At 39.4% G+C, this 21,649-nt stretch overlaps 1 protein-coding gene across 1 annotated transcript in view; it reads left to right on the top strand.

Moving 5' to 3' along the window:
- LOC149248086 (gamma carbonic anhydrase 1, mitochondrial-like) overlaps positions 1–16,444 on the top strand; it is a 118,709-nt gene extending 102,265 nt beyond the window's left edge. The window contains exon 5 of the mRNA XM_089458335.1: positions 15,863–16,444. Within this exon, the coding sequence (XP_089314461.1) occupies positions 15,863–16,126 (264 nt within the window). The 3' untranslated portion in view covers positions 16,127–16,444. The remainder of the gene's footprint in view (positions 1–15,862) is intronic.
- Positions 16,445–21,649: the final 5,205 nt, after the last annotated feature.

Below are 21,649 nucleotides of genomic sequence, written 5' to 3'. Positions count from 1 at the left end.
GCTATGTTCACTACTATCTTGGTATTGAAGTAACTCAATGTCCGAACTTTATATTCCTCTCTCAGAAGAAGTACATTGTAGATTTGTTGAACAAATTTGGCATGACTGAGTGCAATCCTTTGACTACTCCAATGGAACAAAACTTAAAGCTCACATCCACTAAAGGATTTGTTGAACAAGTTTGGGATCACGAAGTGGAATCCTTTGACTACTCCAATGGAACAGAACTTAAAGCTCACATCCACTGAAGGAAAAGAATTTGAGGATGCAACAAAGTATAAACAACTTGTAGGAAGTCTCAACTACCTGACTACTACACAACCAAACATTTCATTCGCTGTTGGAATTGTCTCTAGGTTTATGCAAAAGCCATGTGAGGAACATTGGTCTACTGCGAAAAGAGTTCTAAAGTACTTGAAGGGAACTCAAGACTTTGGACTTAAGTATACACAGGTGGGCGACTTCAACTTGATTGGATACTCTGATTCAGACTTCGATGGAGATAAAGAAACTGGGGTATCTACCTCAGGTTATGTTATGAGTCTTGGATCAGGCGCTATCTCCTGGAGGTCACACAAACAATCAGTCCTAGCGGATTCCACAACTAAGGCAGAATATGTGGTAGAAGCTGAAGCAACAAATGAAATTGCGTGACTTAGGAAAATTCTAGAAGATTTGCAAGAGAAACAAGTGCATTCAACTCCTCTCATGATTGACAACACCTTTGCAATAAAGTTGGCCAAGAACCCAAAGTTCCATGATCAAACGAAGCACATCGATACAAAATACATTTGATTCAACATCATGTTGAGGCCAAGACAATACATCTATGCCATTGTTCCACAAATGAGCAGATTGTAGACATCTTCACCAAAGCGCTTGGAAGAGAAAAGTTTGAAAGATTCAGAATGATGCTTGGACTCACCAACATCCCTTCAGATTAAAGGGGGAAATGTTGATACCTAATCTTTGGGATTTGGTGAATCAATGTAAATATTGTAAATAAGAAAATAAGGAGAATTAGAAGTTGAAGAGACACTGGGAGATGAAATCCAAGAGTCTCTCCCTCCATGTATATATCTATGATCAATCTCAATGCAAAATTACAATTCGCTTTAAGGAGCTACCTCCTAGCCTGACACCAAAAGTATAGATGCCAAAGGATTTTATTTGTGCAAACACTACCATATTCTAAAGTCGCAGCGTAAGAGTTCTTGGCCCCTGCCAAACAAGGTTTATCGAGAAGAAAAGTCAAAATTGTTATCAGCCAATTGCTCAAGAATTAAGCCATCCTAGTATTTGCGGAAAACAAAGCTGATTCCACAATCCTCTCAACATACTTTGAAGATTTTTGGTTTTTGTCCAATAATTTTGCACACCAATTCTTCCCTTATTGCACAACCACCAGTTCACATCAGTGATTTGGAAGAACATATATGCTAATATGTTCCACATAGAAGAATTTAAGGGAATTCACCAAAGTGGGCTCTTCTCTTCTTACTTTATGGTGTAGTAAGATTAATCTCGTAAGGCAAAAACTGTAGAAATCAGATATTATAAAAGTCATGACCCTTGTATATGACGGTTCGTGTGACTTGCATTATAGTAAATTTTGAAGTCTTTATTTAAAGATTAAAAAAAATCGATATATATATATATATATATATGAAAGAAGAAAATTAATGAGGTTTGAGAAAGGTACATTTTGAAATCCAGTCATTGATTAAGGGAGTCAAAAGGTTAAATAAAGTAGATTTAATTTAAACCAAGGGAGTATTTTTCAAGGAAACCAAAGGAAAGGGTTACTAAGTGAATAAAGTGAAGTATTTTATTTTCAAATAGAAAAATATTTGAGGAAAGGAAATCCAAGAGGTTGTAAAATATAGCCTGAAATATACTTCAAAAAAGGGCCACTTTAAATTCTTAAAAAAATGGAATCAATCATTGGCGAGAAAGGAATGGAGTCTAAGTTAGAGATGAAAGAGAGAAAATTTTCTAAAACTTTTAGTATATGTGTTGGTGCGCTATTTAAAATCAAAGGACCACTTGCGGGAAAGGATGTTATCATCTCTATCGATCCTACTGAAAATAATAATTATGTTAGCACACTGAATATGCTAACCATTTAGTGATTCCTAAATCAAATATAATTGAAACGAATTTTGTTGACACAAAGGACAAACAATACGACATAAGCAAGCTACAACTAAGTATTGGAGACTATACTTTTGTCTCGCAATTCACCGTTAAAACCTTATTTTGCGACAATAGTGATATAATTCTGGGTTCGCCCTTGGATCGAATCACTAGGATTTGTTATCCTAAATATGAAGAAGTTTTTGACATTTTCATACAAAAAGAAAAAGATAACATTACAGGATGTTACAATGAAGCCAGATTCCGTAACACCAGAAGATATGCAAGATATCGCAAAAGTCATTTCTCAAGAAAGTAAAAAAGTAATACAAAATATGCAAAGGGAAATTGACAAAATCACCACTGACAAAAATGAAGAAGTTACTCGCCTCAAGGACCACAATGAGAAATTATTGACGCAAATTAAGAAACTTAAAAATGACAAAAAAATATTGAAAAACAAACTAGAAGAACTCAACACGGAAAACATATCGAAGTCTTCAGACGTAGCTGACCAAGTTGAAGAAAGAGGAATGAATATTGATTCAGTCAATATCAGAACTCAAGAAGATGACAACCTAGTTGAAGGGAAAACATATTCAGATGTTGCAGTTCAGACGATGAAAATTCCAAGTGAAGAATCTGTAATTAAATCAACAACATCAGTTTCTGAAGTAAATCAAGAAAATTCCAGACGCATGATAAGGGAAAATCAAACCAAAAGAACCCCTTATCTACATCTGAATCACGTGGATAGACACCACAATCATCTATGAATCCGTATCAATCAAAACATAAACAACAAACTTATGGTCCAAAGAAAACTGATGTCAATACAATACAATCTGGTGATAACATATTATCCCAGCTATCAAGTAATTGCCAAGTTTCACAGAAGATTAATTTAGGATTGTCTAATCCCTTCTCAGTTCGACAATTTTTTTTTTATTAACTAGAATGAGTAGATTTTTTATTTAAATATGGCGCCCCTGTTCGCAAACAAAATTGGGATTTTACATAATGATTTCTAGACTTCTAAGGACAGGTGATACATCATTTGGTTTGCACACCCACTATTCAAGTGTTCTTTGTAGTGCATACAAAAATTCCCATTCACGGATCTCTTATCACTATAAATTCTACAAAATTGAAGCAACAAAAATTTAGATTTACATTTTGTCATTTGAAAACTAAAAGAGAACAGAAAAGACTAAAAGTCTAAAACAAGGAAAATTTTAAGAACCCCCCCTAAATTTATAAATATAATAAATGGGCAAATCTCCATGGTATATAGGAAAAATGGAAGGCGATTTTATCAATAATATAATATGTATATATAATTTTTTGGCGAATCTCTCACCAAGCATGGTGAATATTTTACTCAATTATAAAATCTTGTAAGATCTTGGCGGCTCTTTCACTAAATAATAAAACTTTGTAAAGTCCTAGTGAATCTTAGCATAGGCTACATGCCGGTTTAATTCCCCCATTTAAATAGGCTACATTCCAGGTGAATACCATGGGTCAATACCATGTGCCATTTTGGTGAATACCATGGGTCAATACCATGTGCCATTTTTATTTTTATTAATTCTAATATTAGGGTTAATAATGGTTTTTTGCTTGGTATTAATAACAATCTAGTCCATGGTATTTGTCCTGTAGTATTTTGGCCATAGGTTTCACCTAAATATAACCCATTTTTGAGTGTTCGTAAATATAAGGTGACTTATGGAGTAAATATAAAAAAATGTTTTATTTGTTTACCATACCTCTCGTTTATTTATATTTTTATTAATTTACCATACCTCTTTTACAAATATGGTATTTGGCCCATAGGATTCACTTAGATAAAACCTCTTTCTTGAGCCTTCATAAATAGAACAAGGGTTATGGACTAAATATAAAAAGAGGTTTTATTTATTTACGATACGTCTAGTTTATTTATATTTTTATTTATTTACCATACCTTTTGAGTAAGTATAAAAAGACCTTTTATTTATTTACCATACCTCCACTTTACTTATATTTTTATTTGTTTACACCCTTACATGTATATAAGGTGACTTATGGAGTAAATATAAAAAATGTTTTATTTATTTACCATACCTCTCATTTATTTATTTTTTTATTAATTTACCATACCTCTTTTATAAATATAGTATTTGGCCCATAGGATTCACTTAAATAAAACCTATTCTTGAAAATGGGCGAATGGATTCACTTAAATAAAACCTATTCTTGAAAATGGGCGAATGGAAGGTTGTAAGTCCTAATTTCAAGGGCTAAATTTACCTTTTTTACCCTCCCTTAAAATAAGGTGGGCTATTTGAGGTGATTTGTAAAAATGTACTATGATACAAAATATTCGCCCACTAAAAATTTAAAACCCCTTAATTTCGCCAAAGGGCGAACATTCGCCCCTAAAATTATCCTTGGTCTAAAAGTCTAGAGGCGCTGGACTGTTCAGGTCCAGCCTGGTGGAGTCTACTTTGGCGTTCTTGTATAGGTTCTGTTCATTGGAGTCCTTGTTGTTCTTGTTGATCTCCGCCACCGTGAGTTTCAACTACTCAATTTGTTGACGCAGTGCTTTCACTTTATCCTCCAACTGAAGGATTCTGTCCCTCTTCTCCAGCCATCTCTCTTGCATTGTGAGATTCTCTTGCTGCTGAAAGTACATGCTGCGCTGCAAAGCTGCCAGGCCTTCTCTAAATTCCAAGTGCTCCTGCTCGCAAGTGGTGCAAGTTGGCCGAATTCTCCTTTCAGCTCGAAGACATCCAGCACACTGCCCTCCGATCCCGGTCTCCGACTACCCCAAGAGCCCGACCAAGGATTGTCTCTTGCACTCTGCCCCCTCAGACCCATCTTCTAACATCCCAAAATGTCACAATTCCTTCTGTTCCCCTCGCTCAAGTTCGGGATGTCTTTGACCCACCAGTCCACCTCACGGGCCAGCCACGCCGCCCTAAGGATATTTCCCAAGAGCCCCTCACAGACTAGAAGAGTAGAAGCCTTCTTGCCAACTGCAGACTTAGAGCCGACCGAGATCAACCGGACTTCCCAATTTAGTGGAATAACATTACCAGCCCCAACAAATGCACCCTGCTCGTCAATTACACTCAGGCCCATTGCACCACGAAGCTTCTCCTTCAGAACCACTGCTCTAGGGTCCTGACCCTGGACCCCCTCCCAGTCATGAAGCTTGAGAAGTTTCACAACAATTGTAGTATCAAAGACTGCCGAATTCTGACAGTCCTCCCTCTGCGGGTCGGCTTCCAAACTTTTCCTGAGGGTCTGATCCAAAGTCCCCTCCCAGTTCAACAGAATAACAATTCCCAACACTGCGCTACCCCTCAGACCAACCACAACACTTAGACCCGCGAACCCCTGCAGCTTCCCACCCAAAAGTTCCGAACCACCGGGCTCCTTGGGATTCTTTCCAGTAATCCAATCCCCACTAGAAACACTCAACGACCTCATTTATAGCCTCAAGGCCACCTGAGCAGGAAGGAGCATTAACCCATGCAAACTTCTCCGACCATTATTCCTTATATAGCAGTAACTGTGCCGTGATATGTTGCAGTACTTGTTGAGGAAACTGATGGGGCTATGATCCCGATGATCTTCCATTAATTCCCAGCCTTCTGCCTTAATTTCCTAGCATTGATCATTGTCCTTCATTCTCCTTCTGAGTTTCCTCCCACGAGTGTTCAGGATCGATCTGTGTTCAGGAAATAAATGTTGCTCCTCTCTTCCCCTTATCCTGCACAAATAACCAGGGTGAAGGAACTGAAAATGTACCGAGAGATCCATGTTATTAATAAAGATAGTACCTCGGTGACGATAACATACACGTTGCAGGTGAAAGAATAGGACACGCTTGCCACAAGGCTCCTGAACAAGCCAGGGAACGCAAGGAGATAATCTGTGGGGGTGTGAGGTGGGCAAGGAAGGGGAGCATGGCGGAAGAGAGGGGAGACGGGGCGGAATAGAAGAGGGGCGCGATAGGGGAAAAGTAAGGGGAATGCTGTAGGGAAGGGATGGGAAGGATATATAGGGGAGAGGGGGAGCAAAGGGAGGGGGAGGGATAAGGGGCAGGAGGGCAGACCATGGAGTCAACCCAATAAATCTAAAATCAAATTCCCTAATTCTAAGGTTTGTTATCGCCCAAGCAAGGCTTAGAGCAACCTCCACTATCCAGGAATTGTAAATCATTAACTAATTTATGGGATACTAGTCGTGCCCACGACATCATTCACCATGCTCCTTCTATCAACTAGCAAGCAAGGTTAGTTTGTTTGTCGGCTTCTTGATTATTTCCTCTTAGAATATGGAAAAAGGCCACTGAATCGAAGGATGGGATCATCCCTTGGGATCTCTTAATAATTTGGTTTAAAATTGTATTTTTTGCAAATGAGGCATAGTTCATATGCCGTATTATAATCATGGAGTCTCCCATCACATGCAGATTTTAGACCTTTATTTTGAGCCCAGGTGAGGCCCAGAAACAATCCATATGCTTCAGCTTGATTGCTTGTCTTCCATCCAAGCCCCCAAGCATATCTATATTCAATGATTGCTTCGAGATTAATGAGAATCCCTCCCCCTCCTACCACCTGAAGGTTACCTTTTGATGCCCCATCAAATTGAAGGGTCCATTTATTTGTGGATCTGGGCTAATCCACCAGAGCTTTCGAGGACAACCTCAAAATCCACTTCGCCTAAGAGGGAGAACTGCTCCCTGGAACTTGAGAGGCTAGGGGAGACACCCACGGAGCAAGCCAGATAGATTCAATCTTATCCAAGAATGGGTCAGAATCTGGTTTGTGCAGTTCCATACAAGCTAGAAGGGCAGTCATGGCTATTACCCCAGCCGGAGGCCGAGACTTTTTAAATATTGCCTTATTTCTTGATAACCATATTTGCCAACAGACATATTTTGGAAGTGCCAACCAGATTTCTTTGAAATTGCCTTTGGCCTGAAGGGAGCCAAAATAGGATTTGGGCCAAGATCTAAAGAAGATCAGGGGGTCCAAAGGCCAAATTGTTCTGCAAAAAAGAGGCCCAAGGACCACAACCCAAACTTCATTAGTCAGGTGGATTGTTTCCTCCTCGGATTCACATAGCGTGCATCTTGAGGGGTTGATCAGTCCCCTCTTCTGAAGATTTTCCGCTGTAAGAATTTTCTTATGCAAGAGAAGCCAATAGAAAAAATTGACTTTTGGGATGGCATTCCTTTTCCATATTTCCCCCAAATAGAGCTTTTTGGAGGTAGTTGGGAGTTTAAGAGCATGTGCGAATACCCGCTTTCGATGAGAAGTGCCTTCGGGATATTTTTGAGCTTCCAGCCCTTCCAACCTCCTTGCTAGTTCCACTCCACAATTTGGCCTAGATTCTCCCCCCCCCCCCACTGCGCAAGAAGTTTTTGAGATTCATTAGGGATAGGTCAGAATTGAAGGGTTGGAGCCCCATAATTGAATCAAAGAAAATTTTGGTGGAGGCTCCATTTCTCGAAATTTTGCTTATATTTTTGGTGATAATATCCCTAGAGGAGAAGATCAGTCGCCAGATGGGGGAGCCCATACCAGAGACCTCACGCCCCCAACTAACAGTTTGTTGAGATGGATATTTAGCATTGATCACTTGTGAGCAACATTGACTCGACTTCGTGATCAAACTCCAATACAGTTTTGCTCCCATTGCCAAGTTAGATATCTTCGGATCCTTGATTCCCAGACCTCCATGTTGTTTCAGAGCTCTGATCGTTTTCCAATTTACTAAATGATATTTCTTTGTTTCCTCTTTCCCTCCTTCCCACATGATTTTTCTTATATATATGCCGATTTGTTGAAGCACGCTCTTGGGGGCTTGAAGGGCAGTGAATTGATACAAAGGGATCGTTGACAAGAGTGACTCAATGAGGATTTCTCTTCCAAAATAATTAAGCCAAATAGCACCCCAGTTTACAATTTTTGTTTTTATTTTATCTTGCACTTTTTGCCAGGCATGTGGTGTAGCTCATCTTCAGAATATTAGGATCCTTAAATAATTGAAATTTGTCCACTCCTGGATTGCTTTAAACCCCAGGATTTCTTCTATCTTTTTTTAGGTGTGGCTTTTGTTATCATTAGTGGCACCCCCAGAAGCACTAAGGAATCTATCTAAGACTCTCTTAAAACGACGAGCGATTGTGGTCGAGGCTCCTCCCATCATAATAGTATCATCCGCGAACTGCCCATGATTTATACTTTTGATGCCTTCCTTGTAGCGGATGCCAGGGAGGTTGAGGGAGACTCTTTCAAGCTCCAGTTTCCGACTCAGGGCATCCGCCATGATAATGTATAAAAAAGGAGAGAGGGGTCGCCCTTGCGAGGCTTTGAAGAATCCAACTGGTCTTCCATTTACCAACGGAGCAATCCAAGGGGAGGCAATACAAAGATTTATCCATTTGATGAAGGTCTCATCCAACCCCATTTTCCTGAGAACTTTTAATAGGAACCCATGCCTAACCTGGTCAAAGGCATTTTCCATGTCCAACTTTATAATCATACCTTGATCCCCCCTGCGCCAGCTTGAATCCAGAGCTTCCTGGATCAGGATTATATTATCAAATATTTGCCTACTTGGAACAAATCCCCCTTGGTTTTCAGAGATCAGAGAGGGCAATAAAGGCTTAAGGCGACAGGCTAGTAGCTTCGAGAAGATTTTGTAGGAGACATTGCAAAGGGAAATAGGGCGGAATCTGGAGAACGAGAAGGGGTTCAATTCTTTAGGAATTAAGGCCAGGAAAGAAGAGTTTATGCCTCCCCCCATCGCAAATCTTTTGAAGGAGTATCCCACCAGTCTGCAAAGGTCTCCCTTGATAACATCCCAGAAGGAGTGATAGAAGCTTGCTGTGAATCTATCCGGGCCGACGCTTTATCTGGGGGAAAGGAGTAAATTTGTTAAAATTGGCAACTAGGGCCAAACTCCATGTGGGTCATCTTATTTATGGCAGCTGATATTTTTCTTGGATCCCTCTCATCGAGAGGTGTAGGATTGATCTAAAGATCATCCGATTCTGATAAGTATTCATGGAGTTATGAATTTATTTGTGTTATAAGACAATTCGTCAAGGTCGGCCAGCAACCAAATAACCCACACATGTGCTCCACAATTTAGTATAAAAAGAGGTGACTTGATAGTCATTTCTACACACACTTCTATCTTGATTTCTCTCCACTTGTCTTGGGTTTTAGTGGAAGAGAAATCTAGGAGTGGAAGCCCTAGACGTTGGAGGATTGAGGCTGCCCTAGCCGCAGTCAAGAAGAAGAATGCTGCCCTAATCTAGAGGACGCAGTCAAGTGAGAAGCCCTAACGCTACAAGGAGGACAACCCTAGTATCTACGCAGTCTAGAAGAAGAAATACGCTGCCTAAGCACTAACGCTATCAAGATCAAGCCCTAGCCTATACACTGGCCTCTATGCAGTCAAGAAGGAGGCTGCCCTAGACAGCGTAAAGAGCTGTGTGGACAGTGGAGCCTTAGCCGCAATATGAAGGGTCAAAGGGGTAGCGTGGAGGCTGCCCTAGACAGCATGAAGGGCTGTGGTGACAGCATGGTGAGAAAGGGCAGTTTTGAGGGTAAGGTTTAGGGCTATTTCTAGGTACGGTTTAGAGCTGGAAAGGCAAGCAACTAGGCCAAGGAGAATGGGAACCATATGCTACTGTTTTGGGCATCATTCCATGGAGGCAGCAGCTACAAGGGAAGAAGCTTGCCAAGGTGGGTCGTAGTCCTTAAGGGGCTGTTTGGCTGGGTGTGTAAGGGCTGCCACATGCCCTAACCAGTCACCACATAAGCAGCTGTGAAGGCAGCATTGGAACAACAGTGTTGTGGACAGCTAGGCAATGGAGCTTGGTGGAACCAAGATGCATGGACAACAAGACATAGTGCTGCAAAGATGCATGGACAACAAGACATAGTGCTGCTAAGATGCATGGACAACAAGGCTACATAGTGCTACAAAGTCACATGGGACAACAACAAGGTATAGCAAGCTGTGAGGGGACAACAACAAGGTATAGCATGACTGGTAGGGCCAGCAGCAAGCATGGACAACACAATGATGGGACAACAATGATATAGTGCAACAACGTGCAATGGGACAGCTGTAAGATGTTGGGACAGCAGTATGATGAGACAAAACAATGATGGGACAGCAATGATACAGTGCAGCGATGTGCAATGGGACAGCTGTAAGATGTTGGGACAACAGTATGATGAGACAGAACAATGATGGGACAACAATGACATTGTGCAGCAGTTGCACAATGGGACAACAAGCATGGACAACAACAAGCATAGTCAGTAGTGGCAAGCATGGTGCTGCAAGCACATGACACATGCTGTATGACAACATGATTCAACAATGGCACATGGGACAGCAGTGCAGCATAAGGTGTAGCAGTCATGAGGTCCAACATTGTGATGATGGGTGCAGCATGGTGCAACACGGTGAGGTAGCATGATGACGAGATGCAACACAATGATAGGTGAAGAAGTCACCTTGGAGAATCAGTTGAAGCAGCATGTCTTCAACTGATCTCATGTATCATCTTCTTATAGATGATCTATGCTCTTATCTAGATAAGTCAAAGTGTTGACTTCTGTTGTAAATGTACTATCTCTCTCTCTCTCTTAGTGCTGAACTATTGAAGAACATATAAGAAGAATTGATCAAGGGTTTCCCCACATTGAGGTTTGTCCCTGGCTAGTGCCACATCTTGTGTCCTATTGTCTTGGCTTGTCTTTTGCGATTTATGTTTATGTTCTATCTGCAGTTTACTTTAATGTTGATGTGATTGCTAATCTGGAAAAGATATTGAGCTAACTGTGAAAATTGAAATAAATTGCTCTAAGCATAGAACATACCTAAACTTAACAAAATTACTTCTCAAATTTCCTCCAACGTCGGGGGGGGTTGCTAGTCAAAGAGCGATTCCACTCCTCCGTCACCATTTGAGGGATGCTCTCAAGAAAGTAGTCTTCGCTGGCAAGATCCCAAGTATTATCCTTTGTATACATATTTTCAAAATGTTCCACTGTTGCTCTTTTGATTTCCTCAAACTTATTGATGGTCTCCCCCCATGAGTTATCTGAGTTATATTATTTTTTGATTCCCTGAACTTGGCTTGTTTGTGGAAGAATTTAGTGTTCCTATCCCCTGCCTTAAGCCAGTTATTTCTGGATTTTAGTCTCTAGTATTCCTCTTCCTTTCTTAGGTTTGTGTGGAGAGCCTTAAAAGTTTCTGCTTCCTTACGGAGGTTTGATTCCTGTATCGACATTGTTTCCATTCTCCCTTGGATTGCAACAAGTTTCCCTTCCATGTCTTTGATGTTGTTCTGTCTTTTAGATTGATGATCCTTTAGCCATTTTTTGATGTCGCCTTTCAGTCTGCGAATCTTGGACTCCCAGATGGTGATTGGGCTTCCATCAATCCAACCAACCTAGGAGAGGGAGACCATTTCCAAGAAATTGAGGGCTTCCAACGAAAGAGGAGAGAATCGAAAGGGAATAGGGCCCAAATCCAAGCGTTGAGAGATTGCCAGACTGATCGGGCGGTGGTTCGACCCTGCCCACGGCAGGATGGAAGATTTGAGGTTGTAATTTAGGGTTATGAGGTTGTTAGCAACAAGGAAATGGTCCAATCGAGCCGCTATATGATTTATCTTTTGTTAGTCCAAGTGTACATAAATTTTTGAGGTTTGACATCGAAAAGGTTCAGGTTTAGGATGAGGTCCTCCATGTATTCTTGCTGGGCATCCCGGATGATGGAGCCCCCTCTTTTTTCGTGGCTGCCCATTGTTGTGTTGAAATCTCCACCAAAAATGTAGTTATGCTCGAACTCTGTGTCTTTTAGCTCCATTAGGGAACTCCAACATTCTTGTTTTTCCCAAAAATGTGTGGGCATGTATACATTGACCACTGTGAAGGGATGTTGTTTCTCTTTAATATTAAAAATAGTTGTTATCCAATGAGTTGTTTTTAAGGTACTTACCAGTTGTAGCTTCGACGGATTCCATAGTGTACAAAGGCCTCCTGATGCTCCTCTTGAATTTACTGATTCCAGCTTGCCAGTATTCCAAAATTTGTTTTTAATAGAGTTGATAGGCTCCTCATCCAGTTTGGTTTCATGTAGGAGGATGACTTCTAGTCTTTCTTTACTGGTTAGGGATTTCACTTCTGTAATTCTTTTTACATAACCTAGATCCCTACAATTCCAAGATAAGATATTCATTAATCACTTTTTTAAGTTCCTTGCTCCCTTTCTAGGGCCCATATTGTTTCCTTTTTTTCCTCCTCCTTTGTTCCCTGCGCTTGCTAACTGACGAGGAATAGTGTGATGGACTCCCAACTCTTTGTCTTTTTCAGTTTTCTCCCTTCTGACTTCCTTGTTTGTTTTTCTTCCTGATTTCTTCCCTTTTCTGACAGGCTGCTTCAGGCCTGCCCCCCCAGGTCTGTCATCAGCAGAGCTCAGCTGTGCTGAAGGTCCCAGGCCTTTCGTAGATGTCAAGAACCCTTCCACATCTTCATCCTCCTCTGATGATTCATCAGAACTGCTGTCAGTGTCCGGGCTAGATCTTGCCTCCTTACGACTGTTTGGGGGGGGGCAGGGTAGCTATACGAGGGGCCGGGTCCTCCTAAGATGAGGAGGGGGGGAAGGGTAGCTGTACGAGGGGCCGGGTCCTCCTAAGATGAGGAGGGGGGGGGGAGGGTAGTACTGAACCTTCTACAACAACTTCCGAATCTAGGATCCCAAAACGATTCTCCGACACCGACCCAAGTCCGCCCCTGACTGTCTTGCCTAAGGGGGGGGGGGGCAAACTCCACTTCCTTTGAGATTGGAACAGCGCTAGGGCCGCCGGCCTACGCAGAATATTTCGAAGACTTATGCCGCTTGACCTGTTGCCACTGCTCTTTAGGGTCCCTAGGTTGATTCTCCACAGAGACCCCACCTTTCGGACAACCTTTTGCAAAGTGCCCATATTCATGGTACAACTTAAACTTGAAGGGCAACTGGTCATAATCTACCCCTTGAACATGCATCCAATTATCCATGCAAAGATGGACAACTGCTGGGAGGCCCTTCTCTAGATCTACCTCCACACAAATCCTTGCACAAGAGAAGGGATCATCAGTTCAGAGCAGTCAATATACCACCCTAGGGAGTTCCCTATGAGCCTGAAGGTCGCATTGTTCCAGTAGTGAAGGGGAAGGTAAGGCAACTACACCCATATCGGGACTGATGAACAGAGAAGATGCTGGCCTCGAAAGAAGGGTGAAAGACCTTAGTATTACCCAAGGAAAATCTGGGAAGAGAGTGTTGGCCTTAGAGTACGATGTCTTCTTTTTTAAAACCCTAGAAAAACCCAATTTTTTTTAGATCAATAGAGTAAGGGTTGCAGGTTATTTTGATACCATGTTGAGATTCACAAATGAAAGTAGGTGATTTGAATGGAACCAAAGACAATCCAATTTCTGTGGCAAATTAGTCACAAGTGCACTAGAAAACTCTAGTGCTTTAGAGAGGGAAAAATGCCCAAGCACAAGTATGCTGCACAACAAATGTGCTAGTGCACATAAAAGAAAGAAATGCTACTCACAAGAGAACGCCAAAGGTGGAGGTGCCCTTAGGCGTTAAACACCTTATAAAAGGGATCAATAAGATCTCAATATGATGGAATACAAATGAGAATTATGTTATATCTAACACAACTCAAGTAGGGCACTCTGCCCAGGAGGGGTTAATGAGCCTATTCATACAAGTTTAACTAGGTTGGTCTTAACCACTCCTTGGTATCACAATAAATGATGACAAATTGTCAAAGGATAGCATTAACCATGATTACAAATACATTAATGATACATATAAGCGGGCCCAGGCCACGTGAAGTTTACCACCGACAATTCTAGCATACCACATATATACTATATTATTATATACAACAAAATCAGGAGACAAAAGCTTAGAATTACCAAGGGGTGCTCATCAGTGATCAATTCTTTCTAATAATGTTTTTTTTTTACTATAACCACTAGAATGCTTGGGATTATTTAATGTTTATTAATGATACATAAGTGTGCCCTGGCCATGTGAAGTTTAATAACCACAACTCTAGCACACATATATATATATATATATATATATGCGGACACAAAAAATCTGGAGACAGAAAGTTTAGAATTAGCATTAGTTGCTCATTAGTGATCGGTTTTTTTAAATATTGTTTTTTTTTACTATAACTACTAGCATGCTTCCCATTAGATAATATTTGGGATTCTTTAATGTTTTTTGGGGGGCAGAAACGTGGTGTTTTTTTTTTTTTTTTTTTTTTTTCTCGCTGTTTCTTTTATTGAAATGTGGTTGAAAAAAAAATTCAGGAGACAGAAAGTTTAGAATTAGCATTAGTTGCTCATTAGTGATCGTTTTTTTTAAATAATGTTTTTTTTACTATAACTACTAGCATGCTTCCCATTAGACAATATTTGGGATTCTTTAATGTATTTTGGGGGGCAGAAACCTGGTGTTTTTTGATTTTTGTTTTCACTGTTTTGTTTATTGAAATGTGGTTGAAATGGCCCTGCGGCTCTGAAATGCTGTTTCCAGTATCTGATACAGCCCTGAAGTGCTGAAACACCTTTTCCAGAATCTGATACGGCACTGCAGCTGTGAAACGTTGTTTCAAGAACCTGATATGGCCCTTAAACACCCAGAAATGCTTCAGGGCTGTATCTGCCGCATATCCCCTCCATTTAAGTATCTTAAATTCTAAGCAAGCTCGTCTGCCAGATGTTTATGGTAAATTAGTTGTGAGTCAATGTCTTATATATTGGCCAGTTAAACTTCATTTGTCCGGCCACTTATTATAATGCTGTTCAATTTTTTTACCGGCTAGTTGACATTAGATAATTTGCCAGCTGTTCTTGGTTGCTGTAAAACGGTCAAAACTACTTCTAATAATTGAGTTATCATTCAATCATTATATTTCCCGTTAACCTTTTTCATACATATCTATGGTTTCAAGTCTTCATATGGATTATTCAACATCAGAATTTGAGAATTTCATTGTTCATCTAAGTCAACAGTGTGCTGGCTGGTTTGATCTTGTGATGGTTTAAATTAAATTTTTACATTTTTCAGCACGGTCAAGCAATTATGTTTCAGTTACTGAATTGGTATATAAGATTCTTTCAGCCTCTTGCAAATGCTCAAACCTAATATTTCCACCGTATTTATTGCTGAAGTCTGCAATTACTTTGAGCGGCGTTCAGTTTTTTAAACATAAATTTTTGGACAGGCAGAACTTTTCAGAAAAACGCATCGGGTGTTTCAGCATCTAATACTTGTTTGTTCAGTGAATTGCATATGTGTCTGAAGTTACCAAGGCTTTTGATCATTTATGTTTCTGTTTTATGAACACTTACGCATATGATTGCTCAGGACTGCAAGGAAGGAACTGTCAAAATTCTCCCATCGGGAAATGCAATTCTTAGAATTTGCCTTTATAAAATATTTAACAGCTCTTTTTTCATATTTATGTTGATCGTTTCAACTCTATGTTGACATTATGGTCTTTCTTATTTTCCTTTCCTCATTTTCTTAGACTTATATTTGGTGAAGCAGAGGGTATTTTTGGAAGGTTGTACATATTGTTCCAAATATTGAGTTTTGTTTCATTTTCACACAGGTGTGGGGAGGGAACCCTGCAAGGTTTCTGAGGAAGCTTACAGATGAAGAGATTGCATTTTTTGCCCAATCAGCTTCGAACTATGCAAATCTAGCACAGACACATTTCACTGAAAATACCAAGGGTCTTGATGAAAGTGAAGCAGAGAAGTTGTTTCGCAAGAAGTTTTCAGGGCAAAGCAATGACTACAATGGACATGTAGGTGTTAGTGAGATACTCCCTGAACAAGTTGTTCCCGAGGCTGCAACGAGAGGTCCTCAGTAAGACTTCCAAAGAGATTTAAAGCATTTAGAAAGTTGGGAAGCATAATTCCGTTTTAAAGTGGCCTGCCTCCACATGCACTGGACAAATGCATTGTTTTGAATAAGTTTTGGTGTTATTTTTTGCCTGGGGTAAGAGAAACTGATTTAGTTTCAAATAACTTGAATTATCTCATGTTGTCCTTTCTAGTACTCACAAAAACATTGTGCTTGCGTACTTGATATTTTCTTTATTGAGTATATCCCTTAACTGTAAAAGTTAGAGGATAAATGCTTTGGAAAAAGAAACGAGCCATGCTAGAAGCATGGCCCAAATTTATTATCTTGTGGAGTAATAATTTATCTTATGTCCCATTTTCTATGTTGTGTCCAATGTTTAAATTCACTATCATAAAAACATTGCAGGAGTGCATGACACTGTTTGTGATTTTTTCACATTAAGCTTCATTATACAGTCCAAGTAAGTTCATTCAGACAATAATAAATATGCATGACCATTGTGTTCAGTTTCTATGGTTCCCATTAGGTTACTAAGATAAGTGCTCTCCAATCACAGTGAGTTGAGCTTCGCTGAGTATTGGCTTTGGGCTGTTTAACATTCTGAAGTGAACGCGTAAAGCGTTGTAAGCTATTCAGTGGAAGGTAATGCTCATTAAATACACAGTGCAGGGACAAAAGCAGCAGATATATGAATGCTGAAAATTATGGCAGCAGTCTATACCAAATATATTCCTACTATTTGACCATAAGCAGAATTACGGTTGATTCAACATAGACTACGTCAATGCAAAGTTGCAAACTAGTAACATACAGACCCAAAAGATGAAACATCCCCCACCCAACCCCACTGCCAAAGGTTCCCGTGGCTGCAACGAGAGGTCCTCAGTAAGACTTCCAAAGAGATTTAAAGCATTTAGAAAGTTGGGAAGCATATTTTCGTTTTAAAGTGGCCTGCCTCCACATGCACTGGACAAATGCATTGTTTTGAATAAGTTTTGGTGTTATTTTTTTGCATGGGGTAAGAGAAACCAGTGATGATAATATCGGCGATATATCGCCGAATATCGAAAAGATCGCGGCAAAATATCGCGAAACGACGTAAAATATTGCCGGGAGTGTTTTATCGTGACTAGAAAAAGGGAAAATCGTTTTTTTTTTTCTTCATTTTTGTTTCCGAGTGTTGGAGAAGGAAGGGGAAGAGTTTCGTGGTGGTTGTCAAGGAGGTTTTGAGAATCAAACAACGATCATGACCACCAACTGAGATTTTTTTGTGGATCAAAGATTGAAGAATAGTGAGACAAACTTCATTTCTTCTATTAACAGATATGTTCTTAAAAACCCCTATGTTAATGATTTTTTCATAGATTTAGGGTTATGCTTGCTTGCCTCTTTGCCTACCAACATTTTGTTTCTTTGTTTTTTTCCATTTGCTATGATTTTCATGCCCATGAGCCAATGCAAGGGTTTTCTCCATATTTGGACAGCAAGCTTCATTTTTTTTTTCAACTTTCTTATGCACCCTCTTATTGCCATTTTTCATTCACATTGCAAAATGCAAATAATGTAATAATTTTTTTTAAATGAGGTGGTTATTACTTATTATTTTTTGGGTTGGGGGGTTTAATGCCAATTTTTTTTTTTTTTTGCCCTAGGTTTGAATTAGTTCACTACAAATGTGAAATATGCCAAAATCCTTGGACCCATTTTGGGAGTATGGGGAGGTTGTTGGTGGGACAAATTGGGCATATATATCATGCAAATTGTGTGAGACCAAAATGTCAGGGGGGTTACACGATTGAAATACCATCCTGCCCAGACTCCCTGCACATGATGCAGATGTAATGCCTTGTATGGTTTCTAGTGTAGAGGTTATACAAAAAGCTCTTGAAGCAATTGCTGAACAAGACAGAAAGAACACTGCTAGGGAGAGGCCAATGGTCTCAGATAGATAGCTGCTAGTTTTATTTGTTTTGCAACTTTTGCTACATATAAGTTTATAACTCATGATGTTGAAATACTTTTAAAGTTTTATATATGTGATGCTATTTTGTTTGAGTCCTTTTATTGGACAATTATCAAGGATCAGCAGGATATGTGATATTATTTTCTTTGAGTCCTTCATTGGACAATTATCAGGGATCAGCAGGATTTGGTATCGCCTTTGAAGTTTGATGTATCATTTCTATTTGACATCATATATATTAGTGCTTTCTTCACTTTTATGTCTCAATGTGTTTAGTTCATGTTTTTATTGCTTTATATGTTTAGAAATCTGAAAAAAATGAATATATTATGCCATTTTTTATGCTTGCAGATATTTTCTGATATTTTCGCCGATATTGCCGCTAAGATGTTTTCTGAACCCTCACCGATATTTTGTCGATACCGATATTTTCAGCAATGAGAGAAACTGATTTAGTTTCAAATAACTTGAATTATCTCATGTTGTCCTTTCTAGTACTCACAAAAACATTGTGCTTGCGTACTTGATATTTTCTTTATCGAGTATATCCCTTAACTGTAAAAGTTCGAGGATAAATGCTTTGGAAAAAGAAACGAGCCATGCTAGAAGCATGGCCCAAATTTGTTATCTTGTGGAGTAATAATTTATGTTATGCCCCATTTTCTATATTGTGTCCAATGTTTAAATTCACTATCATAAAAACATTGCAGGAGTGCATGACACTGTTTATGATTTTTTCACATTAAGCTTCATTATACAGTCCAAGTAAGTTCATTCAGACAATAATAAATATGCATGACCGTTGTGTTCAGTTTCTGTGGTTCCCATTTGAGGTTACTAAGATAAGTGCTCTCCAATCACAGTGAGTTGAGCTTCGCTGAGTATTGGCTTTGGGCTGTTTAACATTCTGAAGTGAACACGTAAAGCGTAGTAAGCTATTCAGTGGAAGGTAATGCTCATTAAATACACAGTGCAAAGGACAAAAGCAGCAGATATGTGAATGCTGAAAATTATGGCAGCAGTCTATACCAAATATATGCCTACTATTTGACCATAAGCAGAATTAAAGTTGATTCAACATAGACTACGTCAATGCAAAGTTGCAAACTAGTAACATACAGACCCAAAAGATGAAACATCCCCCACCCAACCCGACCGCCAAAGTGCTGAAAATTATTGCAGTAGTGAAATTATAGTTAGGACTCAGACTTGATCAATATGAATAACATACAGACCCAAAAGGCCCCCTCTTATTAGTGCAGCAAGAGAAAACCGATGTAATAAACCAAAAAGTAAAGAAATTCATATAAGATATAAAATCTATATTTGTAATTTGAATAAAATAAGTGATGTTTTATATCATCTCGTGACATTCATTAATCACAAAGGCTGAAGGGTTGTGCCACATGCATTATTCAATTATTTATATTATTTAATATGTAGTGTTATTTATATATTTATGATTGTTAAATTACTTTCCCCTTCAAGGATGTTCTATCCTCAAAGCATACTCTGAGGAGGTCTATGCTTTTGTTTTTCCTTTGTAATGCTTTTATTCTATGCTTTGCCCTGGGCACTGTCATTGTCGAAAAGACAATGCTACAATGTTTGTAGTGCTGAAGAAAACTGTTGCATTGCGAAAGGCTCAGCCAACATGGTGTGCTATTTGCTGTTTATTAGGACTTTTTGTACAACGATTCTCAGTGTACCTATGGAAATGAGTTTATTTGGCATTCCCGTATTTAGAAATGTGCACTGATTATTGATATGGCATCAATGTTAGGTTTATTTTTTATTTTTTGGTTGGTAAGAAAAACACTCTGGTACTGTGGTTTCTATTAGAATAAGCAAAAGTAAAAACCAATGTGGAAAAAGTCGAAGTTGGGATTAAATCGGCAAGGGTCTAAATGTTGAAAAACACGTTAAAGTCTGGATTAAATCGGCAATGGTCCAAAAGTTGAAAAACATGTTAAAGTTGAGAGTTTTTTGAAAAAGTCAGCAAAATTAAAAAAACACAAAAATAATCATTTTTTTTTAGCATCTAGAGTATCCACAACATCAAATAAATGCATTTCCACATAAACATGTAAAGAAAGCTAATATATAATATGTATATGAAGTCTAGTGCTACATCACATATCAAAGTAGTGAATCAACTCTTGAATCTCGAGTCTTGTCTGAGTCTCAACTCTCACGAGTCAAAATATCAACAAAAAATATAATAAATGTATATTATGAGTAATCTACATGTCATAAAGGACTCAGCCACTGAGATTCTCTGCCCCTTTTATGGGAATAGGGAATGGCTTTGCCTTTTCCTCTAGAGGAAGAGGCTCAGCCCCTGGAAATTCAAATGGATTCGGTCGTCCTCAAGAAGCCGATGAAAGAGGTGGTCTCTTTCCTATGCTGCTGCTGCCCATCCTAGATGCTGTCACCTCCTCCTCATCATCCTTATCCATCTTTGCATCTTGACCTTGATGCAGCTGCTCTTCCTCTACCTCTGGCTCTCCCTCCCCTACAACTGCTACCTCCTTTGGATACACATCTACCCAATCTGAGATCGAGTCCATGGTCGGCCTCTCAGTCTCGACCCTCCATGCAGCGGTGGTATCAATATTGTCTAATGCGATGGCTTCCACATTAGGAGGTTTCTGAAGTTGTCTCACCCACAATCGAAGATTGTAGTAGACGTAGACCATGTCATTGAGGCGTTGGGACTCCAATCTGTATTAGGGTCATAGATTGTAAATTAGTAATTAGAAAATTTAAATATTAAAAATAATCAAATGAAAAAAAATTAATTTTAATTTTTTTACCTATTGCACTTTTTGCTGTGTATTTTGTTAAATACACTCCAGTTGCGCTCACACCCAGAGGAATTGCATGTTTGGCTAAGCACTCAAATGGCAAGCTTTTGGAGATGGGGTACTTTGCCGCCATAGCTTGTCCACCAAGCGTCTACAAGTTACAAGAAAAATGAAAAACATAAAAAAAAAAAAAAAAAACAGTGAAATTTTAAAGTTGAAAGTTTGAAACAAATTGAAGCTTACTTGGCATTTTGGTCATCCTATTCTTAATAGCCATGGTAAAACCAATTGTGCCACCTCCCATCCTATATATCTCCATTTCTTTAGAAATATCTTCACGTTCTTGCTCAAATGCCACCATATTCTCAACACAAGTGCAGAATCTATCCATCACCTCGGCATCAAATCTGAAACCACAAGTGTAAGCAAATACGGGGTTGAGGTAGATACCTGCAGCATGAATGGGGCGATGGAGGGTATTGTTCCATCGTTCATCAATCACTCTCCATGTGACCTGTGGTTTCTCTAACCCCTCGTCTCCCTTATCTTCATAATAAGCACGAATGGCTTCTTTGGCTCTATCCATAGCCTCATACAAGTAGTCCATTGCGGGCTTGTCTCCATCAAACAACCAAAGAACCCTTACCAAAGGTTCTGAAGTGGCACACACCTCTACTCTTGCCTAAAAGCTCTCGTCAAATGAAGCTACTTTGCATATGCCTCTCTCTCTGGTTTGCAGCTAATAGATAAAGCATGC

The sequence above is a fragment of the Pinus tabuliformis genome, chromosome 7 (assembly GCF_031772625.1).
Source record: "Pinus tabuliformis cultivar Carrire ecotype Pingquan chromosome 7, CPIR1, whole genome shotgun sequence".
Lineage (NCBI taxonomy): Eukaryota > Viridiplantae > Streptophyta > Pinopsida > Pinales > Pinaceae > Pinus > Pinus tabuliformis.
This window is presented reverse-complemented; position numbering and strand designations above follow the sequence as displayed.